This window comes from Pseudopipra pipra, chromosome 7 (assembly GCF_036250125.1).
Source record: "Pseudopipra pipra isolate bDixPip1 chromosome 7, bDixPip1.hap1, whole genome shotgun sequence".
In the NCBI taxonomy this organism is placed as follows: domain Eukaryota; kingdom Metazoa; phylum Chordata; class Aves; order Passeriformes; family Pipridae; genus Pseudopipra; species Pseudopipra pipra.
The window spans coordinates 32,103-54,478 of NC_087555.1; the positions used below are offsets into that span (position 1 = coordinate 32,103).

Sequence of the window (22,376 nt, forward strand, 5' to 3'; positions counted from 1 at the left end):
AGGAGCATCATCACTTCTAGCAAAGGGAGAGCTCTTGGCAGAACCCCCGGGACTCCCAGTGTGGGCACCGGGTAAAACCTGTCGCTGGGAGCAGGATTCGACCCTGCGCAGGGAATCCCTATTGGATTTCGAGTCCAACACCTTCACCCCTCGGCCATCACAGCCTCACTTCCCCGGGGCGGGGTGAGAGGAGTAGGGTTGGGGAGGGTCGTGGCCCCCGGCCCAGCCACCCCCGCTGTCCCCGCTGTGCTCCGTTGTCCCGGCGAGCGGGGACGTGGCCGCGGGCTCCCCACACACAGGGAGGGGGGCAAAAACCCCTGCGCACCCCGGCTCGTTGGTCTAGGGGTATGATTCTCGCTTAGGGTGCGAGAGGTCCCGGGTTCAAATCCCGGACGAGCCCTTCTTTTGCCCGCACCACCGCCCGCAACCCACCCTGACGCACGGCACACTCGAGGACAATTAGGTGCCATCGCACACCCACCGCCCACCTCTGCCCGGGGGCTCCAGCCACAAAACCGCACCCGGGGATACTTGACAACCCTTCCCCCTCTTCTCACTCCCTCCACAGCCCGCTGGCACCTCAGCCACACCCAGAGCCTGCAAAGCCCTGAACCGCCTTTCCCCAGCCTGGGGAGCTGCCGAAGGCAGCTGACACAGCCATTGGCTCGGACTGGGGACAACGCCGCGGCACAGCCCGTGCCAGGGGATGTAGCTCAGCGGGAGAGCGCTTGCTTTGCATGCAAGAGGCCCTGGGATCAACCCCCAGCATCTCCATGTCCTTTTGCCTCCCCAGGGAACCCTCCCTGCTGGTTGCGGGGCTGCCACTGGAACGCCCAGAACAATCCTGGGGCTGCCTGTGGGCACGGCCGGCCTGGGATTGCCTGCTGGCCCCCCAAGGCAGGCAGCGAGGAAATGCCCGTGGCCATTTCCCTCCCTGTCCTGCCCTGGTGTCCCTTCCTAGAGGGGTCGGGGTATCCCTTGGGATGAACATCGGTGCTGGGGAGACCAGAGCGGTGGGAGCCAAAAGAAGGGCTCGTCCGGGATTTGAACCCGGGACCTCTCGCACCCTAAGCGAGAATCATACCCCTAGACCAACGAGCCGGGGTGCGCGCCCGCCCCCGCCCCCCCGCTCTGGGCCCACTCCCCGGATGCTTCCCAGGAAAAGGGCGCTGCGAGCACGGCGGGACACGCGTCACGCCCGGCTCCGCACCGCCCGCACCCACGCACGGCCCCGCAACGCTCGCCACACTCGCCAGCCCTCACACACGCCCGCAAATCGCCCTGCCCAACAATGCTCCGCGCGCTCCCCGCCAGCGCCCTCGCACACCACCCCGCACCACGCCAGGCCCGCACACCGCGGCCCGCGCACGGACGGGCCCCTGACAAACACACACGGGCCTCTGCTGCCAGCCAGCACAAACGCAGCTGCCGCGGCCCACGAGCTCGGCGACACGGCCCGGGCCCAAGAGCGGCCGATGCTGCTGCCAAGCCCCGCCCGCTCCATCCGCTGCCAGGCCCGCCGAGGGGCTTTGGGGGAGGAAGCGCCGCCCCCGCCGCTGCTGGGGGGACATGGAGGCGCTGACGCCTCGCGCCCACCTCCGGCTGCTGCTTCAGAGGGCGGCCCCAGCAAGGGGGACCCCCCTGCTCCCGCAGAGCCCCGGCCGCGCACAGCCCCGCCTGCCCCCGAGCCCCCGAAAGTCCCGGGCTGCCCAAAGGGCAGCGGCTGCACCCCGGCTCGTTGGTCTAGGGGTATGATTCTCGCTTTGGGTGCGAGAGGTCCCGGGTTCAAATCCCGGACGAGCCCCTCTCTTTTGCCCGACCACCGGCCCCCGCCTGCCAGACGCCCTACATTGCTTCCGCAGGGACGGGGGACACGCCGCTGCGGGGAATCCACGCAACAAACCCACACAAGCCTGCCCCTCACCACCCCACTCCCCTCGCCAGCTTTTCTCTCACCTCACCCGCCTCCGCAAAACCCGCAAAACCACACCACCTGTGCCTTTGCCCCACTTCTGCCCCCGCGGCCATCGCAATCCCTGCCGCCGGCTCTTCAGCTGCTCCCCAGGGAGGACGAGGACGAGGAGGAGGAGGGCTGGGGATGCCCCGGCTGCCAGTGACTCTCCCAGGACCCTCAGGGCTGGTGTGGAGGAGTTGGCGAAAACCTGTCGCTGGGAGCAGGATAGGAAGCTGCACAGGGAATCCCTACTGGATTTCGAGTCCAACACCTTCACCCCATCACAGCCCCAGCCCCAACCGCGTGCGGGACACGTGGCCCCCGGCCCAGCCACCCCCGCTGTCCCCGCTGTGCTCCGTTGTCCCGGCGAGCGGGGACGTGGCCGCGGGCTCCCCACACACAGGGAGGGGGGCAAAAACCCCTGCGCACCCCGGCTCGTTGGTCTAGGGGTATGATTCTCGCTTAGGGTGCGAGAGGTCCCGGGTTCAAATCCCGGACGAGCCCTTCTTTTGCCCGCACCACCGCCCGCAACCCACCCTGACGCACGGCACACTCGAGGACAATTAGGTGCCATCGCACACCCACCGCCCACCTCTGCCCGGGGGCTCCAGCCACAAAACCGCACCCGGGGATACTTGACAACCCTTCCCCCTCTTCTCACTCCCTCCACAGCCCGCTGGCACCTCAGCCACACCCAGAGCCTGCAAAGCCCTGAACCGCCTTTCCCCAGCCTGGGGAGCTGCCGAAGGCAGCTGACACAGCCATTGGCTCGGACTGGGGACAACGCCGCGGCACAGCCCGTGCCAGGGGATGTAGCTCAGCGGGAGAGCGCTTGCTTTGCATGCAAGAGGCCCTGGGATCAACCCCCAGCATCTCCATGTCCTTTTGCCTCCCCAGATCGCCCTCTCCGCTGGCTGCGGGGCTGCCAGAGATCGCCAGAACACTTCTGGGGCTACCTCCTGGCACCCCAAAGCTGTGTAGAAATTCCCACGGCTCTTTCCCTCCCTCTGGCAAGAGGGGAGGGCTTTGCAGGGCAAGGGAGGTCTCTCTTTTGCTTTCCCACGTGGCTCAGGATGAATATCGGTGCTGGGGAGAGCAGCTGGGAAGGAGGAGGGTGGCTGGTGCCCAAAAACACATCCGGGAGCAGGGCAAACGAGCCGGGGTGCACTGCTCCCCCAAGGATGTGGGACAGGGCGATGGAGGGAATCCACCCAGGGAATCCATCCAACCCGGGAAAAAGCTGCCCCTCGCTACCCTTTTCCTCACCTCTCCCGGGTCTGCAGAACCCGGAGAACCCCGGGTGTGTCCGTGCCACGCTCCTGCCATTACAGTCCCTGCCTGAGGCATTGCCGGGTCTTGAGCTGCTCTCCGGGGAGGAGAAGGGGGGGAGGGGGAGTCGGGATGGGGCTGGGAGTGCTCTGGCTACCAATGACCCTCCTCCCGGGAACCCCCACCCAAGTGCGAGCACCGCAGGACCCCCACCGTGGGTAGTATCAGGGCGTTGGCTAAAAACCGTGAGCAGGATTCGAACCTGCGCAGAGAATTCCCTACTGGATTTTTAGTCCAACGCCTTCACCCCTCGGCCATCACAGCCCCATTTCGCCGTTCCCGGGGGGAAGGGGGGGGACACAGCAGCCCCCATCCCGGCCACCCCCGCTGCCCCCTGTGTGCCCCGTTGTCCTGGCGAGCGGGGAGGTGTCGGTGCTGTGCCGCCGGGGGCAGCCCCCGAGCCGGGGGAGCCGCTCGGTGGGGCCGGCGGAGCAGACCGGGGCCCACCGAGCCCCACCGAGTGGCCCCCGGCTCGGGGGTCCCCGGGAACAGCCGCGCCCGCGCACCCCGGCTCGTTGGTCTAGGGGTATGATTCTCGCTTAGGGTGCGAGAGGTCCCGGGTTCAAATCCCGGACGAGCCCTTCTCTTTTTGGCTCCCAGCACTGGGTTCGGGGCACGGATGGGGCGACGCTGCCTGGCACAGGGCGCACGGGTGGCACAGGGCGCACGGGTGGCACAGGGCCGGCCGGTCCCCTCGCGGGTGGGTAAAGAGGGCTGTCGGGGCGGGGGGGGGGGGCAGAGCCGTACTTGCCGTCGCGGCCACAGGCGGGCAGCGCTGCCGTGGTGCGGAGGGATCCCCTTCGGAAAGCTTTTTCCCGATGTAAAAGTGGAGTTTATCGTCGCTGCCGCCTGGAGGAACAGGGTTGGGACTGTGGGGGGGAAAAAAACACCGAAAAACAACAACATAAAAATCTGAACTGGAGATGCTGGGGATTGAACCCAGGGCCTCTTACATGCGAAGCAAGCGCTCTCCCACTGAGCTACATCCCCTTCCCGTGAGGGCTCGGGAGAGGACACGTGCTCGGTGACATGAAAAAAAATTCCATCCACTGAATGACCATCCCACGGGATGCTGTTCGCGGGCAGCTTGGAGATGCGAGGGCTGGTCCTCCCGTACTGGTCATCGGACAGCAGCAGGGGTGGAGTCCCCTAAGGAGGGGCTGTCCCAAAAGGAAGGGCTATCTCCAAAGCCAGGGCTTTATCCAAAGGAGGGGATGCCCTCAAAAGGAGGGGTTGTATCTAAAGGATGAGTCATATCCAAAGGAGTGCTTATCCAGGAGTTGAACTCAGGATCTCTTGCATCCAAAAATGAGAAACCTATCCCTACACCCCACAAGCTGGTGTACTGCACTCCTTTTTCATCCCCAGCCCCTCTATCCCCCACATTTTGGATTTAGGGATATAGCTGAGGCTGAGGTTTTCCACAGAACATCCACCACCTTGAGGAAGCATTTCCACATCAGCCATGCCAGGAGGCAGCCCCAGGGCTGTTCGGGGGGCTCTGGCAGCCCTGCAGCCAGCAGGGAGGGGTCTGGGGGTAGCAAAAAGACATGGAGATGCTGGGGGTTGATCCCAGGGCCTCTCGCATGCAAAGCAAGTGCTCTTCTGCTGAGCTACATCCCCTTGCTCCAGCAGCACTTTGCTACTGGCCCTTGAGGGTCCATCCTTCCCACAGGAATGTGTCCAGCTGGGATGTGGGACCAACCCCACTATGCTGTGCACTGCTGTTCCAACCCATGTCACAGCCCCGTGGGCACCAGTGCCCAAAAGAAGGGCACATCTTGGAGCTGACCCTGGGACCTCTGCACCAAAGTGAGAATCATACCCCTAGACGCATGAGCCAGGGCAGAGCCATTCCCCCTGCCCTCAGCCTGTGTCCTCCATTCCCCCATGGTGCTCAGCACAGGCTGAAGGCTCTTGGGTGCCCCCATCTCCTACCACCACCCCTCAGAGACCTATTCCACATGGTCCTGTGTGGCTTTGGGACAGGAGCTGTGAGTTCTGGGTTACTGGCAAATTCCCTCATCTGTTCTTTTTTACGAGTCCCTGGGAGCTGCCAGCCATGGGGATCAGCAGGGTGTTGGGGCTGGGCCTCCTACAGGTGCCATAGGGGGCAGGACTGGGGTTCAGCTCCAAGGCAGGACACAGGGAGTTTTTCAGGACACAGTTCCTGAGGGTTGGGCTGCCTATAGCTGTGCTGGGGTGCGAACATGAGCTGCTGCAGGAGCCCCAGCTGGTGGGAACCCCCCTTCTCACAGGGAGAACAGGGCGAAGAGCTGACTTTCAGACAGCAGCGAGCCTCCAGTGCTGATTGCATCACATGCCTGTGCCAGAGCAGGGACTCCCTCCATCCAAACCCCCTGAGCTGACTGAGGTGACGTGGGAGGATAGTTCAGCCACAGCCTTGCTCCTCCCCCCTGCCCTTCACATCACAGAGGGCTGGGTGAAGGGGGCAGGGGAGACTCTGCACCTCATGGTCTCCAGGTCTTGTAACCCCCCGTGGACACCCAGCTCCTTCAGCCCCACACAGCCAGCACTGACAGCAGCCACCTTGCACAGCAGTGGCCACGTCACCCTTCTCCTCTTTGGGAAATGTGCAGACACCTCTCAGGAAACATGAATTAGCAGCCCTGGAATGTCTAATTGAACAATTCTTGAGTTTAAAACTCAAATTCCCTCGTAGGACCCTGTAAACTGTTGGGACTTGGGCTCTGCTTTCATTGCGCTCATCCCTGTGTCTCCCCAGGGGCTGCCATCGACAGCAAAAGCTAGGAGGAGAAGAGGGTGTAGGACAGCTGGGAGCAATGTCTGTTGATGATTTGGGCTCAGGGTGAGACATGGAGCCAATAGGGCTGCGGGCTCACTGGGGTGCAAGCCTTGTGAGCCCCATTCCCACAGGGAGCACCAGGAGGGCCAGACTGGGATGCCAGTGCCTTTTGATTTGCCTGCTTCTTCCCCCATGACTCACACATGTGGGCAGCCTGTTATTTTCCTGCTTTATTGGATTTCCAGCCCTGGGGAAGAGCTGAAGCCCTTGTCAGAGCTATTGCCTGTCTGACTCTCCAGGCACAGCAGGGACGGCACCCCAAGGAATGGCAGCGAGCCCCTGCCCTGTGCTCGATCTGTGGGGGCCTGGGGTGGGATGTCCTCAGTGGTGCCCTCATCTCCCTCTTATCCTGGCCATACAACCACTTTCTCTTAGCTTCCTAAAGCTGAAAAGCAGGTGTCCTCTCTGCTTTGGTGGGAAATTGCATTGCAAGACTTTGGTGGGTGAGGAAGGATATTTTTCACAGAAAGAGAGTGGTTTGGTTTAGAAGGTACCTACCTACAAGACCATCTCATTCCAACCCCCTGCCGTGGACAGGGACACCTTCCACTAGGCCAAGTTGCTCCAAGCCCCGTCCATCCTGGCCTTGAACACTTCCAGGGTTGGGCCACACAAGTCCCATCTCCACCTGCTGTGCCTGCAGGCTCCCAGCTCCAGGGGCTCTGTCTCTCACCTGGCTGTCTCCAGGATGTGTGTCCCCAAGTGCTCTGGCCCCAGCGAGGAGGATGAGGGATGCTGCCTGTTGATGCCAGCTCGCCCTTCCAGCGTTGCCCTCAGCTCAGTGCCTGGTCTGAGATACACGTTTTGCAACCCAGCAAAGGCACAGGTGGTGGATCTGGCTCTTCGTCCTCTCCCACTGCTGAGACACCACAATTTTTGTCTTCTCATCTGGATGTGATGGCAGAGAAGCCATGGATTGATGTGCTGGGATGACCCATCAATGACCCAGCCACCACCAACTCTTCTGTCCCTATCACTAGCACCATGCTGCCTGGGATTTCCATAGAATCACAGAATATCCTGAGTTGGAAGGGACCCATGAGGACCCTCAAGTCCAACTCCTGGCTCAGCACAGGACAACCCCTAGAATCCCACCATGTGCCTGAGGGTGTTGTCCAAACACTCCTTGAGCTCTGGCAGCCTTGGGGCTGTGACCCTGGGGAGACTGTTCAGTGCCCAAACACCCTCTGGGGGAAGAACCTTTTCCTGAGATCCAACTTAAACCTCCCTTGACAAAATCTCCGCTCTGGATGGTCCCACTCACTTGCTCTTCACACCAGTCTTCCCTTTTCTATAGCAACTCTCTATGATTCTCCACTTGTTCCTCCTCAAACCACGACTTCCCCTCCTCCTTCCCACCTCATCCATCCCCAGGATGGGGAGGTACCCATCCTCCAGGAGTGAGAGGATACTGAGTGACCACAGGGAGAAGGTCTCCTCCAAGGTCACGAAGCAACTGAGGAAAGATGGGAGGTGAGCAGGAGACATAAAACTCAATAGGCATGGCCAGAGAGTTCCACCTGGGCTATACTCCAGGCTCTTCTCAGAAATGCTTCTGCTTTTGCTGCTTTTGAAAGCCATAAGCAGGCAATGCTGGGACCAAATCCCAGGACCCAGCTGTTTCTCTCCATGTGCACCCTTCCACCCGCTAAGCATTATTTTGCATCCCAGTCTCAGTATGTAGCTCCCTGTTTCTCACCAGGGCCTTTGGCTGCAGGAACCTGTATTTTAGGGCCTGATCAGCAGGTCTGTGTGGTCCTGCCCTGGGCAAATGCTGGCTGGGGGGGATATGTGGTGGAATGAACTCAGGATGGCTCTTGAGCTGGGAGCCAAGGAGGCACAGCTCCCAGCTGGAGTCAAGGCACCCGTGGAAGACTGAGTCCCTGGGACAGGGAGCCCTGCAGGGCACCAAGGTCCTCACTTCCCCAACTGTCTGCACTAAAGCATCACACTTTTCAAGTCAAATCAAGGACCTGTGTGGATTTTCAGACACACTGGATTTTCAGGAAAAAAAAATTAAAGTCTGTGTAACCTCACCGGTGGAGTCATTCAGTGAAAAGCTGAATGATTCCATATAAAAATGCCATTATTCTCTCCACCTGCTCCATCCAGGACTGTCCCATGCAGCAGGCTGGTGGAAGGCAGCTCCACAAGCCCCAGAGGCCTGCAGCTTCCCAGCAAAGCTTTTGCTGGAATTTCAGCACTTTTCTTCTTTTCTTTTTTTTTTTCAGACTTTTGCGTCCAATCTCTGCAGACAGTTTCTAGAGCTGGGATAAAAATACCTGAGCAGTCTTTGGAAAAGGAATGTGAAAACACACCTCCCTTCTCCCAGTACTCTGGCTGCTGAGCAATTGCCACGCAGATTTTCTCCAAATTGGGAGCATTTCTGCAAAATCTCCCAAGCAATAAAACCAGTTGAGCTTGGTCAAAGGGTTTTGAAGATCAACATGTTTTCGAGCTAGGCATAATCCCTCATTATAAACACTCATCAGCTTTATGCAAATACTCCTGTTCTTCCTTCCATCAGCTGAAAAAGTTCTGCCTGATGATACATGGCATCTTAAAAAGAGGCTTTACTCGATGCCTGACATCTTCTCCCAGAGACAGCTGTCACCCATTAAACATTAGGTGAGCAGGGCTCCAAAGGAGCACCTCCTACCTTTTTTCACAGACCCCACCTCCACTCTCCTTAGCTCAGCCAAAAAAAATAAAAAAAAATCACTGCAAAATGCAGGGCAAATGCCATATTGAAATGTCAAACCTTATGTTCCCAGCTCCTCAAGAAAACAGGCACTAAGTCTGCTCCTGCAGGAGTTCCTCACCTCCAAGAAGGTGTTTGCCGTGGGGCAGGAGAGGTTTCTGGGCTGAGAAAGTTGCCTTCGGGCTGGTTGAAGCAAACCACACACTCTGGGTCAGCACAGTGAAGAGCTGGGCAGCAGAAACCCCCTTTTCATACGAAAAAGAACCCTTCCCACCAGCAACAAGTTGCCCCCAGAGCAGGTCACCCCTTGAGACCCTAGAACAAGGAACACCAGAAGACTCAGTCTATGATGTAGCATGACTTTAATGAGAAGGGGAAGGAGAGTAAATCAGTTCAGAGTGTAAGAAATGTGTTTCCAGTGCTCAGTAAAGAAATGGATAAACCCCATTCCAGGACAAGCCAAATCCCTACAAGGTGTTCCTCCTCCCCACCACCTCATGACTATTATGTGCCATCTACAGCCTGCTAGAAGCATTTATGCCCAGCCAGCAGCAAATGCTGCATAGAACATGGAAATATAAAGTAAGACTTTGCAAGAGAAAGGTATACAGAGGCACGGTCTGGAGTGACAAGCTCGCAGGGCTCTCTTCCTCCTGGGGGAACTGCGGGTGCCCCCCGCATCTGGGAAACCCAGGGGCTTAGTCCTCTTCCCCAGCCTTGGTCCTTGCGCTTCGTTTGTCCCTCCCGACGCGGCCACGCAGCTGTCACCGGCGGGAGGAGGAGGTGACCGCTGGGGACACCTCTACAGCCCGCTGCCCAGGCACAGCAACCCCGCCTTCCCCAGCCCCCGGGCCCCGCCGGAGCACACGGGGACCCCGCAGCACCGCAGGTAGCTCCCGACCGCCGCCGACGCCGTGGAGCCCACTGCGGTGTTCTGCGGGTAGGAGCTGAGGATGGGCCCGGGCAGGGTGACCACGACGGTGGGCGGCTGGATGACAGCGGTGGAGTCCCCGCAGCGGCGGAGGCAGGGCTGGTTGCAGCTGGTGGCCAGTGGCCGGGGACCGCAGGAGGAGGGCAGGCACAGGTCGTAGCAGGACATGGCTCGGCGAGGATGTGCACCTGAAAGCCACAGCCAGGCTGTAAAAGGCAAGGCAGAGGCTGGTCCGCCCCTGCTGAGCCCTCACGGAGCGGCTCCCATTATAGGTGTGCGAGAGTGAACTAGAGAGTGAGTTTGCATGGTTTAGAAACGCCAGAGAAAGGCTTTCCAAATGGGCAGGAGCCAGCATACCCCCCTGCCCCCCTTCCGCCCCGCTCGGGAGAATGGGAGGAGTTTGGTTTGAGCTGCAGATCTGGGGAAGCCGGAGGCACCGGGTGCTGAGAACAGAGAGCAGACCCTCTCCTGCTCCAAGCCGACAGAGAGCCCTCAGCAAGCAAGATGCTCACTGAGATGCATCGAGTTGTAGCAAAGCCCACTTAAATCAATGCAATGTGAGCTGAGCTATCCCATCCCAAAATAAAAAAGACCTTTAATGCCCTTCCATAAACAGGGGGACATCAATCCTTGCAGCCTGGGTATATCCTATTCTATTTTTTTTCCCTCTCCTTCAGCAAGGAAAATCATGCAGGATGCAACTGGCTACGTGGTTGCAGACCCTGCAAGCGCTGCATCCCACAACCCCTTGCAGTCTTCATTTTAGGGCAGAGATACACCCTTCCCCGCTGTCCTCTGCAGGTGGAAGGGAGGCAGGTAACAAACCTTGAACTCCTGTAGAGGACCGGGCAAGAGCCTGGTGTGGAGGAGATGGAGCCCGTTTTAACTTACCCAGGTGGAGATGGCAGCAGTGGCAGCTGGGAGCAGGTGGTGGGGCTGGGCACTGTCCCCACTGTTTTATAGGGTGGCCCGGCCCCCCAGGGGAGCGAGTGTGTACCTTCCGCCTGAAACTTCCCAACAACCAGCAGTTTTCTCCTGGAAAGCTCCCCTGGCTGATTAAGCAGTTCCCTCTTTCATCTGTCATGTTTTGCTTCCATTTAATACTGAGTAAGATTGAAATGATTTGGGCTACAGGCATTAATTACCTTCCTTCCTAGGGCCAAAGGACATTTTAGGTCTTTACACCACCAGGCAGGAGAGTGTTTCAGCAGAATTTAGGGCAGGTGCATCTCCACCTTCCTCGCAGCACAATCAATTCAGCTCCCTGGTGCACCTGAGGTGAGACTGGGGATGTAAACTGAACATAGGGAGCATCCATTTGGAGTTAAATCCTGCAGCCTCATGGATGGCAGGAAAACTGAGGGGCTGCAGGGGTGAGGGTGCTGGATAGTACTGATGCAGACACAGGGACATGCGTTAGCCCAGCATGGGCAAATCATTATGGTTCTGGATCCACTTAGAGCCCTTCCATCCCGCTCTTTGGATATGCTAGAAGGTCACAGCTCTGCTTCTTCATGATGGAGGGACATCATCAAGACATGGTTAATTACAGGCTGTGACTACCGGGTTGCTATACTGGAAGCCTGTTCACTACTAAAAACAGCCCCAAACATCCCAACCTGCACTTAAACATGAATCACCTGCATGATGGAGAGAGGGAGTCACTGACATGGTCCCAAGCAGGGGGATGAGCCATTGGGCTCTAAGGGCAAGGAAAGTTTGAAAAAGGTTTTTCATTTCACGCCAGCAGAGCCCAGATGAAGGCACAAACATCTTCTGCCCTGGAATAAACCCTAGCAGTACTGGGACACATGTACTATGCATGTGTGGAGCTGTCAGCATCCTGTTAAAGATGTGCCTTGTGGGGTTTAGGGGGGTCATTTTAGTTCTTAGGATGACTTGGACATGGTTGATCACACTGAATGGTCCCTAGTGACTCCTCCCTGCCCTGCTTGCCAGGGTAAAAAAGCCTTTCTAAGGTTCTGGGATCAAACTCAGCTTGTTTTTAACATCATTCTGGAAGAGCAAAAAGGAAATGAGCTTTTCTGAGGTGCAGCAGAGGACACATGCTTCAGAGAGAAGTAATCTGTCAGCTCCTGGAGCTAGTGGGAGGCTGTGGGTTCATCATAATTTCCTAAATGGTGATTTGGTGAGCAGGGAAAGATGAGGGTCTATTTATTGTTTATTTATTTATTATTGAGCTTTACCTTGCTGCTTCTTGCACCACTCTTGAATAATAAATTGATGCCACAAGAGCACTTTGGACCCACAACCTGAGAATTAAACCCTTCTTCTACCAGTCAAGGTTTCTTTCCCTTCACTAATCAGTTTCCATCTCTCTCTCTTTTTTTTTTTTTAATGCCTCTGTGCATTCTCATGGTCCCAGGAAAACAACCCTTCCAGGGTGACTCCCTTCCAGGCTTCCAGGCACAGTCTGGGATCTTCTGAATTGCAGACTCACTGTGTGTCTTCGTTTTGCAATCCAGTTTAAGTACTTGAGGTTCTGCTCACAGTGGAACATCACGTCCCAGAATAACATCCAGAGATGCAGTGATGCTTGGAATAAATGCAATGGGGCATGAGAGGGAATGTTGTTGAATGTGAGCAGATCCATGAACTGAAACAAGTCCTTTTCTTGGAAAAGGGGACAGAGGAAACAAAAGGCACATGTCAGGAATTTAAAATAATCAGATTTGTGTAAAGAATGAGACTGAAAAAAAGAAAATCATAGGGGAAAGAGCAGATATTTGGGAGATAAACAAGGACTGTTTCTTCAACCCCTGTTCATTTCAGGGAATGAGCACTTTCTGCTTGAGATGTGACTTTCTCTGGAGGGACCTCAAACCTGAGAAAATTTCACCAAACCAAACACGTCAGACCCATTTTAACTTCTGCACGGATTCAGGATGTGCGGCCACCTCAGCCCTGCCTCTCCCTGCAGATAAGGACACGAGGAGAAGCATGACCCAGGACCAATAATCCATGTGTTTCCCTTCCCATCACCAGCCCCAGCAGCACTTTGCAACTCCAATTTCCCCACTTTGCATTTTGATTTCCAGCAACCCAAGGGTTGGCTGTCTCTGAGACTGGCTGGAGGGTGGGAGCTTGCCCCTGTACCAAAATTTCTCCTGAAAGGCAAAGGCAAGGGCACGTTTTAAAGTAGCAACAGACCCACTGCATTCTATCTCCAAGGAACATCTGCATCCAGGGCACTTGCCCAGGGCTTGCTTCCTGGCAGTAGGACATGCAGGGACCACTCCCAGATGGCTGATGGATGAGCAGGACACCCCGGTGCCAGGAGGCAGCATCCTGATGCAGACAGACCCAGGCACAGGGCATCCTGGCTGCCTGTGTCCTTGTCAGGGCAGACTCGGGGTGCTCCAGGGCCATCGTGTGCAGCTCAGGGAGCAGAGCCCAGCCGGTGCCACTGGGGAGAGCCAGGCTCCGGCTGCCAGCTGTTGTCCTGGGGCTGCAGATGATCCAGTTTCCTGCCGCCACACGATCCCTATAACTGCCGGGTCCCTGGGTGGGCTGATGCTCCACAGCATCAGCAATGTTGGCACATTCCCTTCAGGAGGACTTGTTACCACTCACCAGGGCAGGGACATGCATGTGCCAGGGCAGGGCTGAAGGGTGTCCTCCTCCAGCCACTTTGGCTCCTCTCCCAGCTGCCTCTGCCCTGCAAGGACCCACATCCCTTCCTGTGACAGCAACCCCCATGCCGTGCCTGCACCCACCACCCTGGCCCATTTCACCACCTCCAGCTGCAAGTTGGTCTCTCTCCAGGGCTGCACCCAAACCCACGCCTTTTCCCTAGGAAATCTCCCACATACCCCTCGCAAGGCACCTGGCTGTCCAGGCAAGGACATCCCTCTTTCCCCGAGGTGGCAGAGCTAGCCAAGCACCACAGCATCTCACGGCAGCAGAACAGGATGGGTCTGGTGTTTCCCTGCTGCCTGATCCTGGTTTCTGGCTTGAGAGAAGCTGACAGAGGGGAAGCAGCTCCCTGCTGGTCTCCACATCTCCCCAAGGCATGGAAAGGAAATGTCACAGCAAAGGTCAAAAAAGTGTGGGCAGCTAAGCCTGAGCATCCTCACCTTACCTTGAAGCCATGGCATTGCTTGGCCACATCATCAGTGGAAAGGAGTAGGGAGTAGGGAAGGCACTGGCAAGGCTGGCACAGTGTGTTTCCCCAGGTGCACTGAAGCACAGACACGCTCTGCCAAATGCGGGGCTTCCTTCTCTGCAAGACCTCTGGGATCCCAGAGGTGGTTTTACTTCTTTCCTCTTCATCTTGCCATAGCTCACCTTCTTCTCTCTCCAGGAATCTACACCGTGAGCACTGCTGCAGACACAGGAGGGAGCTACCAACACGTGGCAGCTACACCATCCTCAGAACAAGCACCTCTGGGACATGGCAATGGCTCAGCAAGACATCTAGGATGGCTTTTGGCTCCCATTGGCACGATGGGGATGCCAGGTCCTAACCTTCCCTGCCCACCGTTTGGTGCTTTGCCTCCTGGAGAAAAGGTGGTGGGATGGCAGGTGGGCTCAGGGAATGGAGTGGGATGGGGGCCGCACCAGAGCACAGCCCCTTGCATAGGAGGGCAACGCTGGTCCCTGAGCAACCAGGAGCAGGTTCACCCCGTGGGAGCAGCAATCCAGAGGCAGATGTGATGTGTACTTAACAGGGCAGAGCAAAACACAGAGAGCAGGAGGATACCGGGCAGTGCATAAAAAACTTTCCTTTGGATGGGGGGGGTCCAGAGAAACACGACGAGGGTGGGATTCGAACCCACGCGTGCAGAGCACAATGGATTAGCAGTCCATCGCCTTAACCACTCGGCCACCTCGTCCCCTGTGTTGGGCTTTTTTGGCAGCTTTTTTTTTTCTTTTTTTTTTGACTGCAGACTGCAAAACTGGGGCTGGCCCTTCAGGGTGTCCTCTGGTGAGCCAGGCTGGGCAGGAGGAGCCCTGGCAGCCCCTGTCACAGCAGGACAGGGAGGCAAGCAGGCATTTGTGACCCATTTGCCTCTCTCCATGTTCCCCCTGTGTTCAGACAATGGCAAAGGGCAACATGGCATTTATTTTTGCCTTAAAAGTGTGTGCACCAGTCCTCTCCATCACTCACCCACACCCAGCCTCTGTCCAGACGCTTTTCCTACATGATTCAGCACCAGTCGTGCAAAGAAACAGGGAAGGTGGTGAGGGTCCAGGCAGAATCTTTTATTTCCTGAACTCCCTGGATTCTGGAGGCAGTTTGAGCTATCTTTCCACTGTGAGCTTCCAAGGGAGAGGAAGCAGAAGGAAACTTCTTACCCCCAGAGTGAGGTCACCTGGGACAAAGGGGTGGGGATCGCTACTGCTCAGGGCAGGGCAAAGACCCGCAGAGTGCCCCCAGTTTGGAACAGGGAGGAAAAATAGCCACCCAGGCCCAGGCACCACTGGGAGTTGAACCCAGGATCTCCTGTTTACTAGACAGGCGCTTTGACCAGCTGAGCCATGGTGCCCATGTGCCTGTCATTGGGTGTCCCTAAAAACACCTGACCCTCTGCCCACGCCCCCTTACCCCATGACCCAGACTGCAGTCCCAGGTTTGGGGTTACCCCAGCTGCAAACTCATGTCTGTCTGCTGCTGGGAGCACCCCCAGTGCTGATCAAGCCCCTGGCACAGGGAACCCAACACATACAGTAAACAATGCCAGCTGGGTTTGGGGGTCCCAGGCCCTACAGGGATATGCTGCCCCCTCCCCTTGCCCCAGCAGAGCCGTGCCAGCTCCCCTTGCACTGCCCTGAGCTGATTGCCTCAGTCTTGTCTCTCTCTCTGGAGGCTCACTCCACCATCCTGGGTGTCCTCAGTGCGTTGCCCTGGTTCTGGGTTCAAATCCTGTACGAGCCCTCCTTGTTGCTCCTATTGCCCTCCTCCCACCCAGCTCGTCCCCTCAGCACCGATGTTCATCCCAAGGGACACTCTCTAGGAAGGGACACCAGGGCAGGACAGGGAGGGAAATGGCCACGGGCATTTCCTCGCTGCCTGCCTTGGGGGGCCAGCAGGCAATCCCAGGCCGGCCGTGCCCACAGGCAGCCCCAGGATTGTTCTGGGCGTTCCGGTGGCAGCCCCGCAACCAGCAGGGAGGGTTCCCTGGGGAGGCAAAAGGACATGGAGATGCTGGGGGTTGATCCCAGGGCCTCTTGCATGCAAAGCAAGCGCTCTCCCGCTGAGCTACATCCCCTGGCACGGGCTGTGCCGCGGCGTTGTCCCCAGTCCGAGCAAATGGCTGTGTCAGCTGCCTTCGGCAGCTCCCCAGGCTGGGGAAAGGCGGTTCAGGGCTTTGCAGGCTCTGGGTGTGGCTGAGGTGCCAGCGGGCTGTGGAGGGAGTGAGAAGAGGGGGAAGGGTTGTCAAGTATCCCCGGGTGCGGTTTTGTGGCTGGAGCCCCCGGGCAGAGGTGGGCGGTGGGTGTGCGATGGCACCTAATTGTCCTCGAGTGTGCCGTGCGTCAGGGTGGGTTGCGGGCGGTGGTGCGGGCAAAAGAAGGGCTCGTCCGGGATTTGAACCCGGGACCTCTCGCACCCTAAGCGAGAATCATACCCCTAGACCAACGAGCCGGGGTGCGCAGGGGTTTTTGCCCCCCTCCCTGTGTGTGGGGAGCCCGCGGCCACGTCCCCGCTCGCCGGGACAACGGAGCACAGCGGGGACAGCGGGGGTGGCTGGGCCGGGGGCCACGTGTCCCGCACGCGGTTGGGGCTGGGGCTGTGATGGGGTGAAGGCGTTGGACTCGAAATCCAGTAGGGATTCCCTGTGCAGCTTCCTATCCTGCTCCCAGCGACAGGTTTTCGCCAACTCCTCCACACCAGCCCTGAGGGTCCTGGGAGAGTCACTGGCAGCCGGGGCATCCCCAGCCCTCCTCCTTCTCGTCCTCGTCCTCGTCCTCCCTGGGGAGCAGCTGAAGAGCCGGCGGCAGGGATTGCGATGGCCGCGGGGGCAGAAGTGGGGCAAAGGCACAGGTGGTGTGGTGCGGGTTTTGCGGAGGCGGGTGAGGTGAGAGAAAAGCTGGCGAGGGGAGTGGGGTGGTGAGGGGCAGGCTTGTGTGGGTTTGTTGCGTGGATTCCCCGCAGCGGCGTGTCCCCCGTCCCTGCGGAAGCAATGTAGGGCGTCTGGCAGGCGGGGGCCGGTGGTCGGGCAAAAGAGAGGGGCTCGTCCGGGATTTGAACCCGGGACCTCTCGCACCCAAAGCGAGAATCATACCCCTAGACCAACGAGCCGGGGTGCAGCCGCTGCCCTTTGGGCAGCCCGGGACTTTCGGGGGCTCGGGGGCAGGCGGGGCTGTGCGCGGCCGGGGCTCTGCGGGAGCAGGGGGGTCCCCCTTGCTGGGGCCGCCCTCTGAAGCAGCAGCCGGAGGTGGGCGCGAGGCGTCAGCGCCTCCATGTCCCCCCAGCAGCGGCGGGGGCGGCGCTTCCTCCCCCAAAGCCCCTGGGCGGGCCTGGCAGCGGATGGAGCGGGCGGGGCTTGGCAGCAGCATCGGCCGCTCTTGGGCCCGGGCCGTGTCGCCGAGCTCGTGGGCCGCGGCAGCTGCGTTTGTGCTGGCTGGCAGCAGAGGCCCGTGTGTGTTTGTCAGGGGCCCGTCCGTGCGCGGGCCGCGGTGTGCGGGCCTGGCGTGGTGCGGGGTGGTGTGCGAGGGCGCTGGCGGGGAGCGCGCGGAGCATTGTTGGGCAGGGCGATTTGCGGGCGTGTGTGAGGGCTGGCGAGTGTGGCGAGCGTTGCGGGGCCGTGCGTGGGTGCGGGCGGTGCGGAGCCGGGCGTGACGCGTGTCCCGCCGTGCTCGCAGCGCCCTTTTCCCGGGAAGCATCCGGGGAGTGGGCCCAGAGCGGGGGGGCGGGGGCGGGCGCGCACCCCGGCTCGTTGGTCTAGGGGTATGATTCTCGCTTAGGGTGCGAGAGGTCCCGGGTTCAAATCCCGGACGAGCCCTTCTTTTGGCTCCCACCGCTCTGGTCTCCCCAGCACCGATGTTCATCCCAAGGGATACCCCGACCCCTCTAGGAAGGGACACCAGGGCAGGACAGGGAGGGAAATGGCCACGGGCATTTCCTCGCTGCCTGCCTTGGGGGGCCAGCAGGCAATCCCAGGCCGGCCGTGCCCACAGGCAGCCCCAGGATTGTTCTGGGCGTTCCGGTGGCAGCCCCGCAACCAGCAGGGAGGGTTCCCTGGGGAGGCAAAAGGACATGGAGATGCTGGGGGTTGATCCCAGGGCCTCTTGCATGCAAAGCAGGCGCTCTCCCGCTGAGCTACATCCCCCCTGTGCAAGGGCTGGTTGAGTCCCCTCACCCCCACTGCTGCCCCTGCTCTGCCCTCTGGGCTCCAAACCAGACAGTCACAGCCTGCACTCCACCATCCCCATTGCTGCTTCTAAGGGGCTCCATCCTATTTTTGGTATGTGGCCATGCAAAATAGTCTGCCCATGCTCACTTTACCAGGCTCTGTTTCCCCCTCACCGCCCTGGCCCTGGTCTCACCCTGTGGCCAGGGACCACTTGTGCCACCCAAGGTAGACGGGTGCCCAAAAGAAGGGCTCGTCCGGGAGTTGAACCCGGGACCTCTCGCACCCGAAGCGAGAATCATACCCCTAGACCAACGAGCCGGGGTGCTGTGGGATGGCAGGAACCCCATCCTTCACTCACAGAACTCACAGAACTTGGTGGGGTGGGACCTGTGGCAGCTCCATTTGTCCTGATGGATGGTCACAGCTGGGAGGTCACCCTTGCTCTTCCCTGGCTGTGGGCATGTCACCTGTGCATGGCCATGGGCTGTACCTGCCCTGACTCTAAAATGAGGCTAAGAGGAGCACAGAGGGCAGCAGGACCCCAAGTTTAGGGGTGTCCAGGCAGGGGATGTAGCTCAGCGGGAGAGCGCTTGCTTCGCATGTAAGAGGCCCTGGGTTCAACCCCCAGCATCTCCAGCTTTTTTTTTCCATCCACAAACCCACCTCCTCCACAGGCCAGTGATGAAAAAGTCATGTCTACCTCTGGGAGGTCTCTCCAAAGGTGGGGGATGCTCCTGCACCCAGCACCACGGCAGAGCTGTCCACTGAGGCTGTAGTGGCAGCAGGGCCCCCCTACATTGCCATTCCCCCGCTGCCCCAACAGCTCCTTCCCCACCCAGGAGGGAACCAGCCCTAGCCATGGCTGATCTGTATCTCTGCCCAAGCAGGGGGGGGCTGCTCGTGCCCTCTGTGCCAGGCAGCGGTGCCTCAACCCCACAGAGTCCATGCCGGGCAGTGGGTGCCCAAAAGGAGGTGTCAGCCAGGAGTTGAGCCCAAGGTCCACAGCCAGCCAGTGCCCAGTGCAGCGCTGCCCTTTCCCTGCCCCCTCACTCTCCAGCAATGCTGCTGGGATGGGGTTACCCAGACCCCCACCCCATCCAGGCCTGCGTAAAACCAACCGCTGTGGGCAGGATTCGAACCTGCGCAGGGAATCCCTATTGGATTTCAAGTCCAACGCCTTCACCCCTCAGCCATCACAGCCACAGCTGCCCCCTTGCCTGGTAAGGGCAGCCAGGGACACCCCACTTTGCCCTGGGCTCTGCCTCCAGGGAGAGAATATTCCCCAGCCTGCTGCCACGGCTCTGCTCAGCCCCAGTACCCACACCTGCCAGGGCTGGGAAAAGGGAACATCCAGGGATATTTAGTGATGGCTGGAAAAATTCCAGGTTGCCTCACCACAAGACTGGGCACTGCAGGGAAGTATCCTCCAAGGATGCCCAGGGCTACAGTAGGTCTTGGAGGGAAAAAGACATGGAGATGCTGGGGGTCGATCCCAGGGCCTCTTGCATGCAAAGCAAGTGCTCTCCCGCTGAGCTACATCCCCCTGTGCAAGGGCAGGGGAGGGAGGGTTGGTGAAGTCCCTGCACCCTCACTGCTCCCCACTGCTCCCCCTGCTCTGCCCTCAGGGCCATCACCCTTGGGATACACACTGCCAGCCTTGGGGGCCCATCCTGCTCACAGGAATGCATCCAGCCAGGAAGGGGCACCCACCCCTCTGTGCCAGGGCTCTGGTTATGCCACGGTCCCACATGCCAGCCAGAGAAGGTGGATGCCCAAAAGGAAAGCCCGTCCAGGAGTTAAACCCCTCACAGCCTAAGTGAGGATCATACCCCTAGACCAACAAGCTAGGGTGCTGCACCCCACTGCACCCCCACATCTGTGCCCCACAATTTTGGGGGTCAGCGAGGGTGGCTGGTGCTGCCTTTTGCCCCTGGCACAGCCTAGAACAGGGAAATCCATCTTAGTGTGCCCAGGATATGTGGCCAGTGTTTAGAGGTGTCCATGGTGGCATAAATTCCCTGGACCCAGTGGCCACAGGGGCAGGTGGACCACAGGACCAGTGGGGACTCCTGGGCACCATCCTGCTTAGGTACAAGGGGATGTAGCTCAGCGGGAGAGCGCTTGCTTTGCATGCAAGAGGCCCTGGGATCTACCCCCAGCATCTCCATGTCCTTTTGCCTCCCCAGGGACCCCTCGCTGCTGGCTGTGGGGCTGGCAAAGCCACCCAGACCCCCCATAAAAGCCCAGGGGCTGCCTGCAGGCACAGCTGGCACAGGAGTGGGGGGACAGCAGTGGTGCATAGGGGGTGCCCACACCCCATGCCAGACCCCAAGCTGCCCTGCTCATCCTGGCCAACTCCAAGCTGCAGTGACTGGGGGGAAACAAGGGGACGACCCCAAAGAGCTCTGCACCCCCAGAGAAAAATAAGACAGGCTCTGCCCAAAGGGAGGACTTCTTTGGGAGTTGGATCCTGGACTTCTCACATCTAAAGGTGGAACCACAGCCCCAAGCCTGCATGGGGCTTCCCAGCACTCCCTCATGGCCCACGGGCTTGGTGTGGGTCCCAGCTGGCCCATGGGCAAAAGTAGATAAACCCACCCCGACAACCTGGGTGTCTGTGGTCCCCACCCTCTGGGACAGGATTCTCCTTGGCCCCAGGTCAAGTGGCCCATGTCTCCCTGCCCTACAATGCCTCATTTTCTCCAGTGCAGGAGCCACTTCCTGGGAAGAGTGTGAGGGACAGGGCTGGGGCCTGCCCTAAATCCCACCACGGTGAACTCCTGTAGGGGCAGCTAAAACCCTGTCGCTGTGAGCAGGATTCGAACCTGCGCGGGGACTCCCCCATTGGATTTCGAGTCCAACGCCTTCACCCCTCGGCCATCACAGCCCCACTGTGCCACTCCCGGGGCAGGGGGAGACAGCAGCCCCTGGCCCGGGGGTCCCCGCATGGGCTCAGCTGGTCAAAGTGCCTGTCTAGTGAACAGGAGATCCTGGGTCTGACTCCCGGTGGTGCCTGGGTGCTGAGGGGGAGATGCTTTTCCTCCCTGCCCCAAGCTGGGGGGCACTGCTGGGGCCATTCTTCCCTGCTGCCCCTATTTGCCCCCCTCACAATGACAGCACTGCCCCAGAGCGGTTTGGGTGAACACTTTTACCTGGAGAGCCTCTAACGACAAGGGAATGGAGGTGAGGGGTGAACTTCCCATGGGAGCAGGGTCCTTGGACACACACTGACTGTGGCCACCAGTGCAGAGGCTGCACTTTGAAGTTGGCACCACTGGTGTAGGAGCCCTTGGGGCACATGTCCAGCCACCGTTATGATGAACAAGCAGGTTCACCAACAACTCCGATGGGAAAAACACTTCCATATCTTCTCTGACTGCAGTCCCCAGAGAGTTCAAGGCATCCGTCCACGGTTTCATGCCTCCTTTGTCCCAGTTTGCTTTCCGGTTGCTCCCTCCTTTTGGGAAGGTTATCACCTTACTACTCAACAGCCACTTTCTGCATTAATCACTCCTTTAAAGATTTCAGTGTTTTCTTTCCTGTGAGTCCTGGATAAGAGGCTCCCAGCCACTCCACACCAGGACCTCGGCTGCCCCTCTTTGATGCTACCTCGATTTCTCCTGCCATCATCACCCCCCTTTCCAAAACACGGTGCTGCTGCAGGGCACCACCGACCTCATGCCCCTTGGGCAGGATGCAACGCGGTGGCCCCCTCCGTGTCCTCGGGGGTGTCCCCAGTGCCTCCCATGGCGGCAGCAAAAGTGCGACGAGGGTGGGATTCGAACCCACGCGTGCAGAGCACAATGGATTAGCAGTCCATCGCCTTAACCACTCGGCCACCTCGTCCCGCCGCGGGGCCCTGTCGCCCCCTGCCGGCCTGACGCCGCCGCCGCAGTGTCGCCTCCGCCCCTTGCCGCCCCGCCTCCCGCAAGCCCCAGCGGGGCGGCCTCCACCGCCGCCCTCTTAGCGCAGCCGGCAGCGCGTCAGTCTCATAATCTGAAGGTCCTGAGTTCGAGCCTCAGAGAGGGCAATACCTTTTTTTTTTTTCCTTCTTTTTTCCGCACCCCGGCCTCTCCCCCTCTCTCCTCGCCGACAGTCTGCGGCCACGCTCAGCTCCGTGAGGGCCCGACGGTCCGGTCCGGTCCGTCACGGGCGGGGGCCTGGCCCTTAGGGGCGCGCGGCGGGACGAGGTGGCCGAGTGGTTAAGGCGATGGACTGCTAATCCATTGTGCTCTGCACGCGTGGGTTCGAATCCCACCCTCGTCGCGCTTTTGCTGCCGCGTAAGCTTTTGCAGAGGAACGAGGCAAAAGGGCAC

The 22,376-nt window shown here is 59.3% G+C and overlaps 1 protein-coding gene and 27 non-coding genes across 28 annotated transcripts; 11 read left to right on the forward strand and 17 right to left on the reverse strand.

Moving 5' to 3' along the window:
- Positions 1–82: 82 nt before the first annotated feature.
- Positions 83–164, reverse strand: TRNAS-CGA (transfer RNA serine (anticodon CGA)). Its single transcript has one exon. It is a non-coding gene; the product is annotated as a tRNA-Ser (tRNA).
- A 164-nt stretch (positions 165–328) lies between these two features.
- On the forward strand, positions 329–400 carry TRNAP-AGG (transfer RNA proline (anticodon AGG)). Its single transcript has one exon. It is a non-coding gene; the product is annotated as a tRNA-Pro (tRNA).
- A 302-nt stretch (positions 401–702) lies between these two features.
- Positions 703–774, forward strand: TRNAA-UGC (transfer RNA alanine (anticodon UGC)). Its single transcript has one exon. It is a non-coding gene; the product is annotated as a tRNA-Ala (tRNA).
- A 255-nt stretch (positions 775–1,029) lies between these two features.
- On the reverse strand, positions 1,030–1,101 carry TRNAP-AGG (transfer RNA proline (anticodon AGG)). Its single transcript has one exon. It is a non-coding gene; the product is annotated as a tRNA-Pro (tRNA).
- A 631-nt stretch (positions 1,102–1,732) lies between these two features.
- Positions 1,733–1,804, forward strand: TRNAP-UGG (transfer RNA proline (anticodon UGG)). Its single transcript has one exon. It is a non-coding gene; the product is annotated as a tRNA-Pro (tRNA).
- Positions 1,805–2,386: 582 nt separating this feature from the next.
- Positions 2,387–2,458, forward strand: TRNAP-AGG (transfer RNA proline (anticodon AGG)). The gene has a single exon. It is a non-coding gene; the product is annotated as a tRNA-Pro (tRNA).
- Positions 2,459–2,760: 302 nt separating this feature from the next.
- On the forward strand, positions 2,761–2,832 carry TRNAA-UGC (transfer RNA alanine (anticodon UGC)). Its single transcript has one exon. It is a non-coding gene; the product is annotated as a tRNA-Ala (tRNA).
- A 632-nt stretch (positions 2,833–3,464) lies between these two features.
- TRNAF-AAA (transfer RNA phenylalanine (anticodon AAA)) lies at positions 3,465–3,547 on the reverse strand. The gene has a single exon. It is a non-coding gene; the product is annotated as a tRNA-Phe (tRNA).
- A 245-nt stretch (positions 3,548–3,792) lies between these two features.
- TRNAP-AGG (transfer RNA proline (anticodon AGG)) lies at positions 3,793–3,864 on the forward strand. The gene has a single exon. It is a non-coding gene; the product is annotated as a tRNA-Pro (tRNA).
- Positions 3,865–4,201: 337 nt separating this feature from the next.
- On the reverse strand, positions 4,202–4,273 carry TRNAA-CGC (transfer RNA alanine (anticodon CGC)). Its single transcript has one exon. It is a non-coding gene; the product is annotated as a tRNA-Ala (tRNA).
- Positions 4,274–4,834: 561 nt separating this feature from the next.
- On the reverse strand, positions 4,835–4,906 carry TRNAA-UGC (transfer RNA alanine (anticodon UGC)). The gene has a single exon. It is a non-coding gene; the product is annotated as a tRNA-Ala (tRNA).
- A 4,252-nt stretch (positions 4,907–9,158) lies between these two features.
- LOC135416848 (beta-keratin-related protein-like) lies at positions 9,159–11,617 on the reverse strand. The gene has a single exon (XM_064660105.1). The coding sequence runs from the start codon at positions 9,908–9,910 to the stop codon at positions 9,614–9,616; it is 297 nt and encodes a 98-aa protein (XP_064516175.1). The 5' UTR covers positions 9,911–11,617; the 3' UTR covers positions 9,159–9,613.
- Positions 11,618–14,516: 2,899 nt separating this feature from the next.
- On the reverse strand, positions 14,517–14,598 carry TRNAS-GCU (transfer RNA serine (anticodon GCU)). Its single transcript has one exon. It is a non-coding gene; the product is annotated as a tRNA-Ser (tRNA).
- A 580-nt stretch (positions 14,599–15,178) lies between these two features.
- Positions 15,179–15,252, reverse strand: TRNAT-AGU (transfer RNA threonine (anticodon AGU)). Its single transcript has one exon. It is a non-coding gene; the product is annotated as a tRNA-Thr (tRNA).
- A 651-nt stretch (positions 15,253–15,903) lies between these two features.
- Positions 15,904–15,975, reverse strand: TRNAA-UGC (transfer RNA alanine (anticodon UGC)). The gene has a single exon. It is a non-coding gene; the product is annotated as a tRNA-Ala (tRNA).
- Positions 15,976–16,277: 302 nt separating this feature from the next.
- TRNAP-AGG (transfer RNA proline (anticodon AGG)) lies at positions 16,278–16,349 on the reverse strand. The gene has a single exon. It is a non-coding gene; the product is annotated as a tRNA-Pro (tRNA).
- A 585-nt stretch (positions 16,350–16,934) lies between these two features.
- On the reverse strand, positions 16,935–17,006 carry TRNAP-UGG (transfer RNA proline (anticodon UGG)). Its single transcript has one exon. It is a non-coding gene; the product is annotated as a tRNA-Pro (tRNA).
- A 631-nt stretch (positions 17,007–17,637) lies between these two features.
- TRNAP-AGG (transfer RNA proline (anticodon AGG)) lies at positions 17,638–17,709 on the forward strand. The gene has a single exon. It is a non-coding gene; the product is annotated as a tRNA-Pro (tRNA).
- Positions 17,710–17,964: 255 nt separating this feature from the next.
- TRNAA-UGC (transfer RNA alanine (anticodon UGC)) lies at positions 17,965–18,036 on the reverse strand. Its single transcript has one exon. It is a non-coding gene; the product is annotated as a tRNA-Ala (tRNA).
- Positions 18,037–18,306: 270 nt separating this feature from the next.
- On the reverse strand, positions 18,307–18,378 carry TRNAP-CGG (transfer RNA proline (anticodon CGG)). Its single transcript has one exon. It is a non-coding gene; the product is annotated as a tRNA-Pro (tRNA).
- Positions 18,379–18,624: 246 nt separating this feature from the next.
- On the forward strand, positions 18,625–18,696 carry TRNAA-CGC (transfer RNA alanine (anticodon CGC)). The gene has a single exon. It is a non-coding gene; the product is annotated as a tRNA-Ala (tRNA).
- A 482-nt stretch (positions 18,697–19,178) lies between these two features.
- Positions 19,179–19,260, reverse strand: TRNAS-UGA (transfer RNA serine (anticodon UGA)). The gene has a single exon. It is a non-coding gene; the product is annotated as a tRNA-Ser (tRNA).
- Positions 19,261–19,531: 271 nt separating this feature from the next.
- On the reverse strand, positions 19,532–19,603 carry TRNAA-UGC (transfer RNA alanine (anticodon UGC)). The gene has a single exon. It is a non-coding gene; the product is annotated as a tRNA-Ala (tRNA).
- Positions 19,604–20,155: 552 nt separating this feature from the next.
- On the forward strand, positions 20,156–20,227 carry TRNAA-UGC (transfer RNA alanine (anticodon UGC)). The gene has a single exon. It is a non-coding gene; the product is annotated as a tRNA-Ala (tRNA).
- A 637-nt stretch (positions 20,228–20,864) lies between these two features.
- On the reverse strand, positions 20,865–20,947 carry TRNAS-CGA (transfer RNA serine (anticodon CGA)). Its single transcript has one exon. It is a non-coding gene; the product is annotated as a tRNA-Ser (tRNA).
- An 877-nt stretch (positions 20,948–21,824) lies between these two features.
- TRNAS-GCU (transfer RNA serine (anticodon GCU)) lies at positions 21,825–21,906 on the reverse strand. Its single transcript has one exon. It is a non-coding gene; the product is annotated as a tRNA-Ser (tRNA).
- A 111-nt stretch (positions 21,907–22,017) lies between these two features.
- On the forward strand, positions 22,018–22,090 carry TRNAM-CAU (transfer RNA methionine (anticodon CAU)). Its single transcript has one exon. It is a non-coding gene; the product is annotated as a tRNA-Met (tRNA).
- A 154-nt stretch (positions 22,091–22,244) lies between these two features.
- TRNAS-GCU (transfer RNA serine (anticodon GCU)) lies at positions 22,245–22,326 on the forward strand. The gene has a single exon. It is a non-coding gene; the product is annotated as a tRNA-Ser (tRNA).
- The last annotated feature ends 50 nt before the right edge of the window (positions 22,327–22,376 follow it).

What these genes read in the sequence shown, in the direction of transcription:
- LOC135416848 (XM_064660105.1), bottom strand. Translation starts at nt 9,910, where the DNA reads ATGTCCTGCTACGACCTGTGCCTGCCCTCCTCCTGCGGTCCCCGGCCA.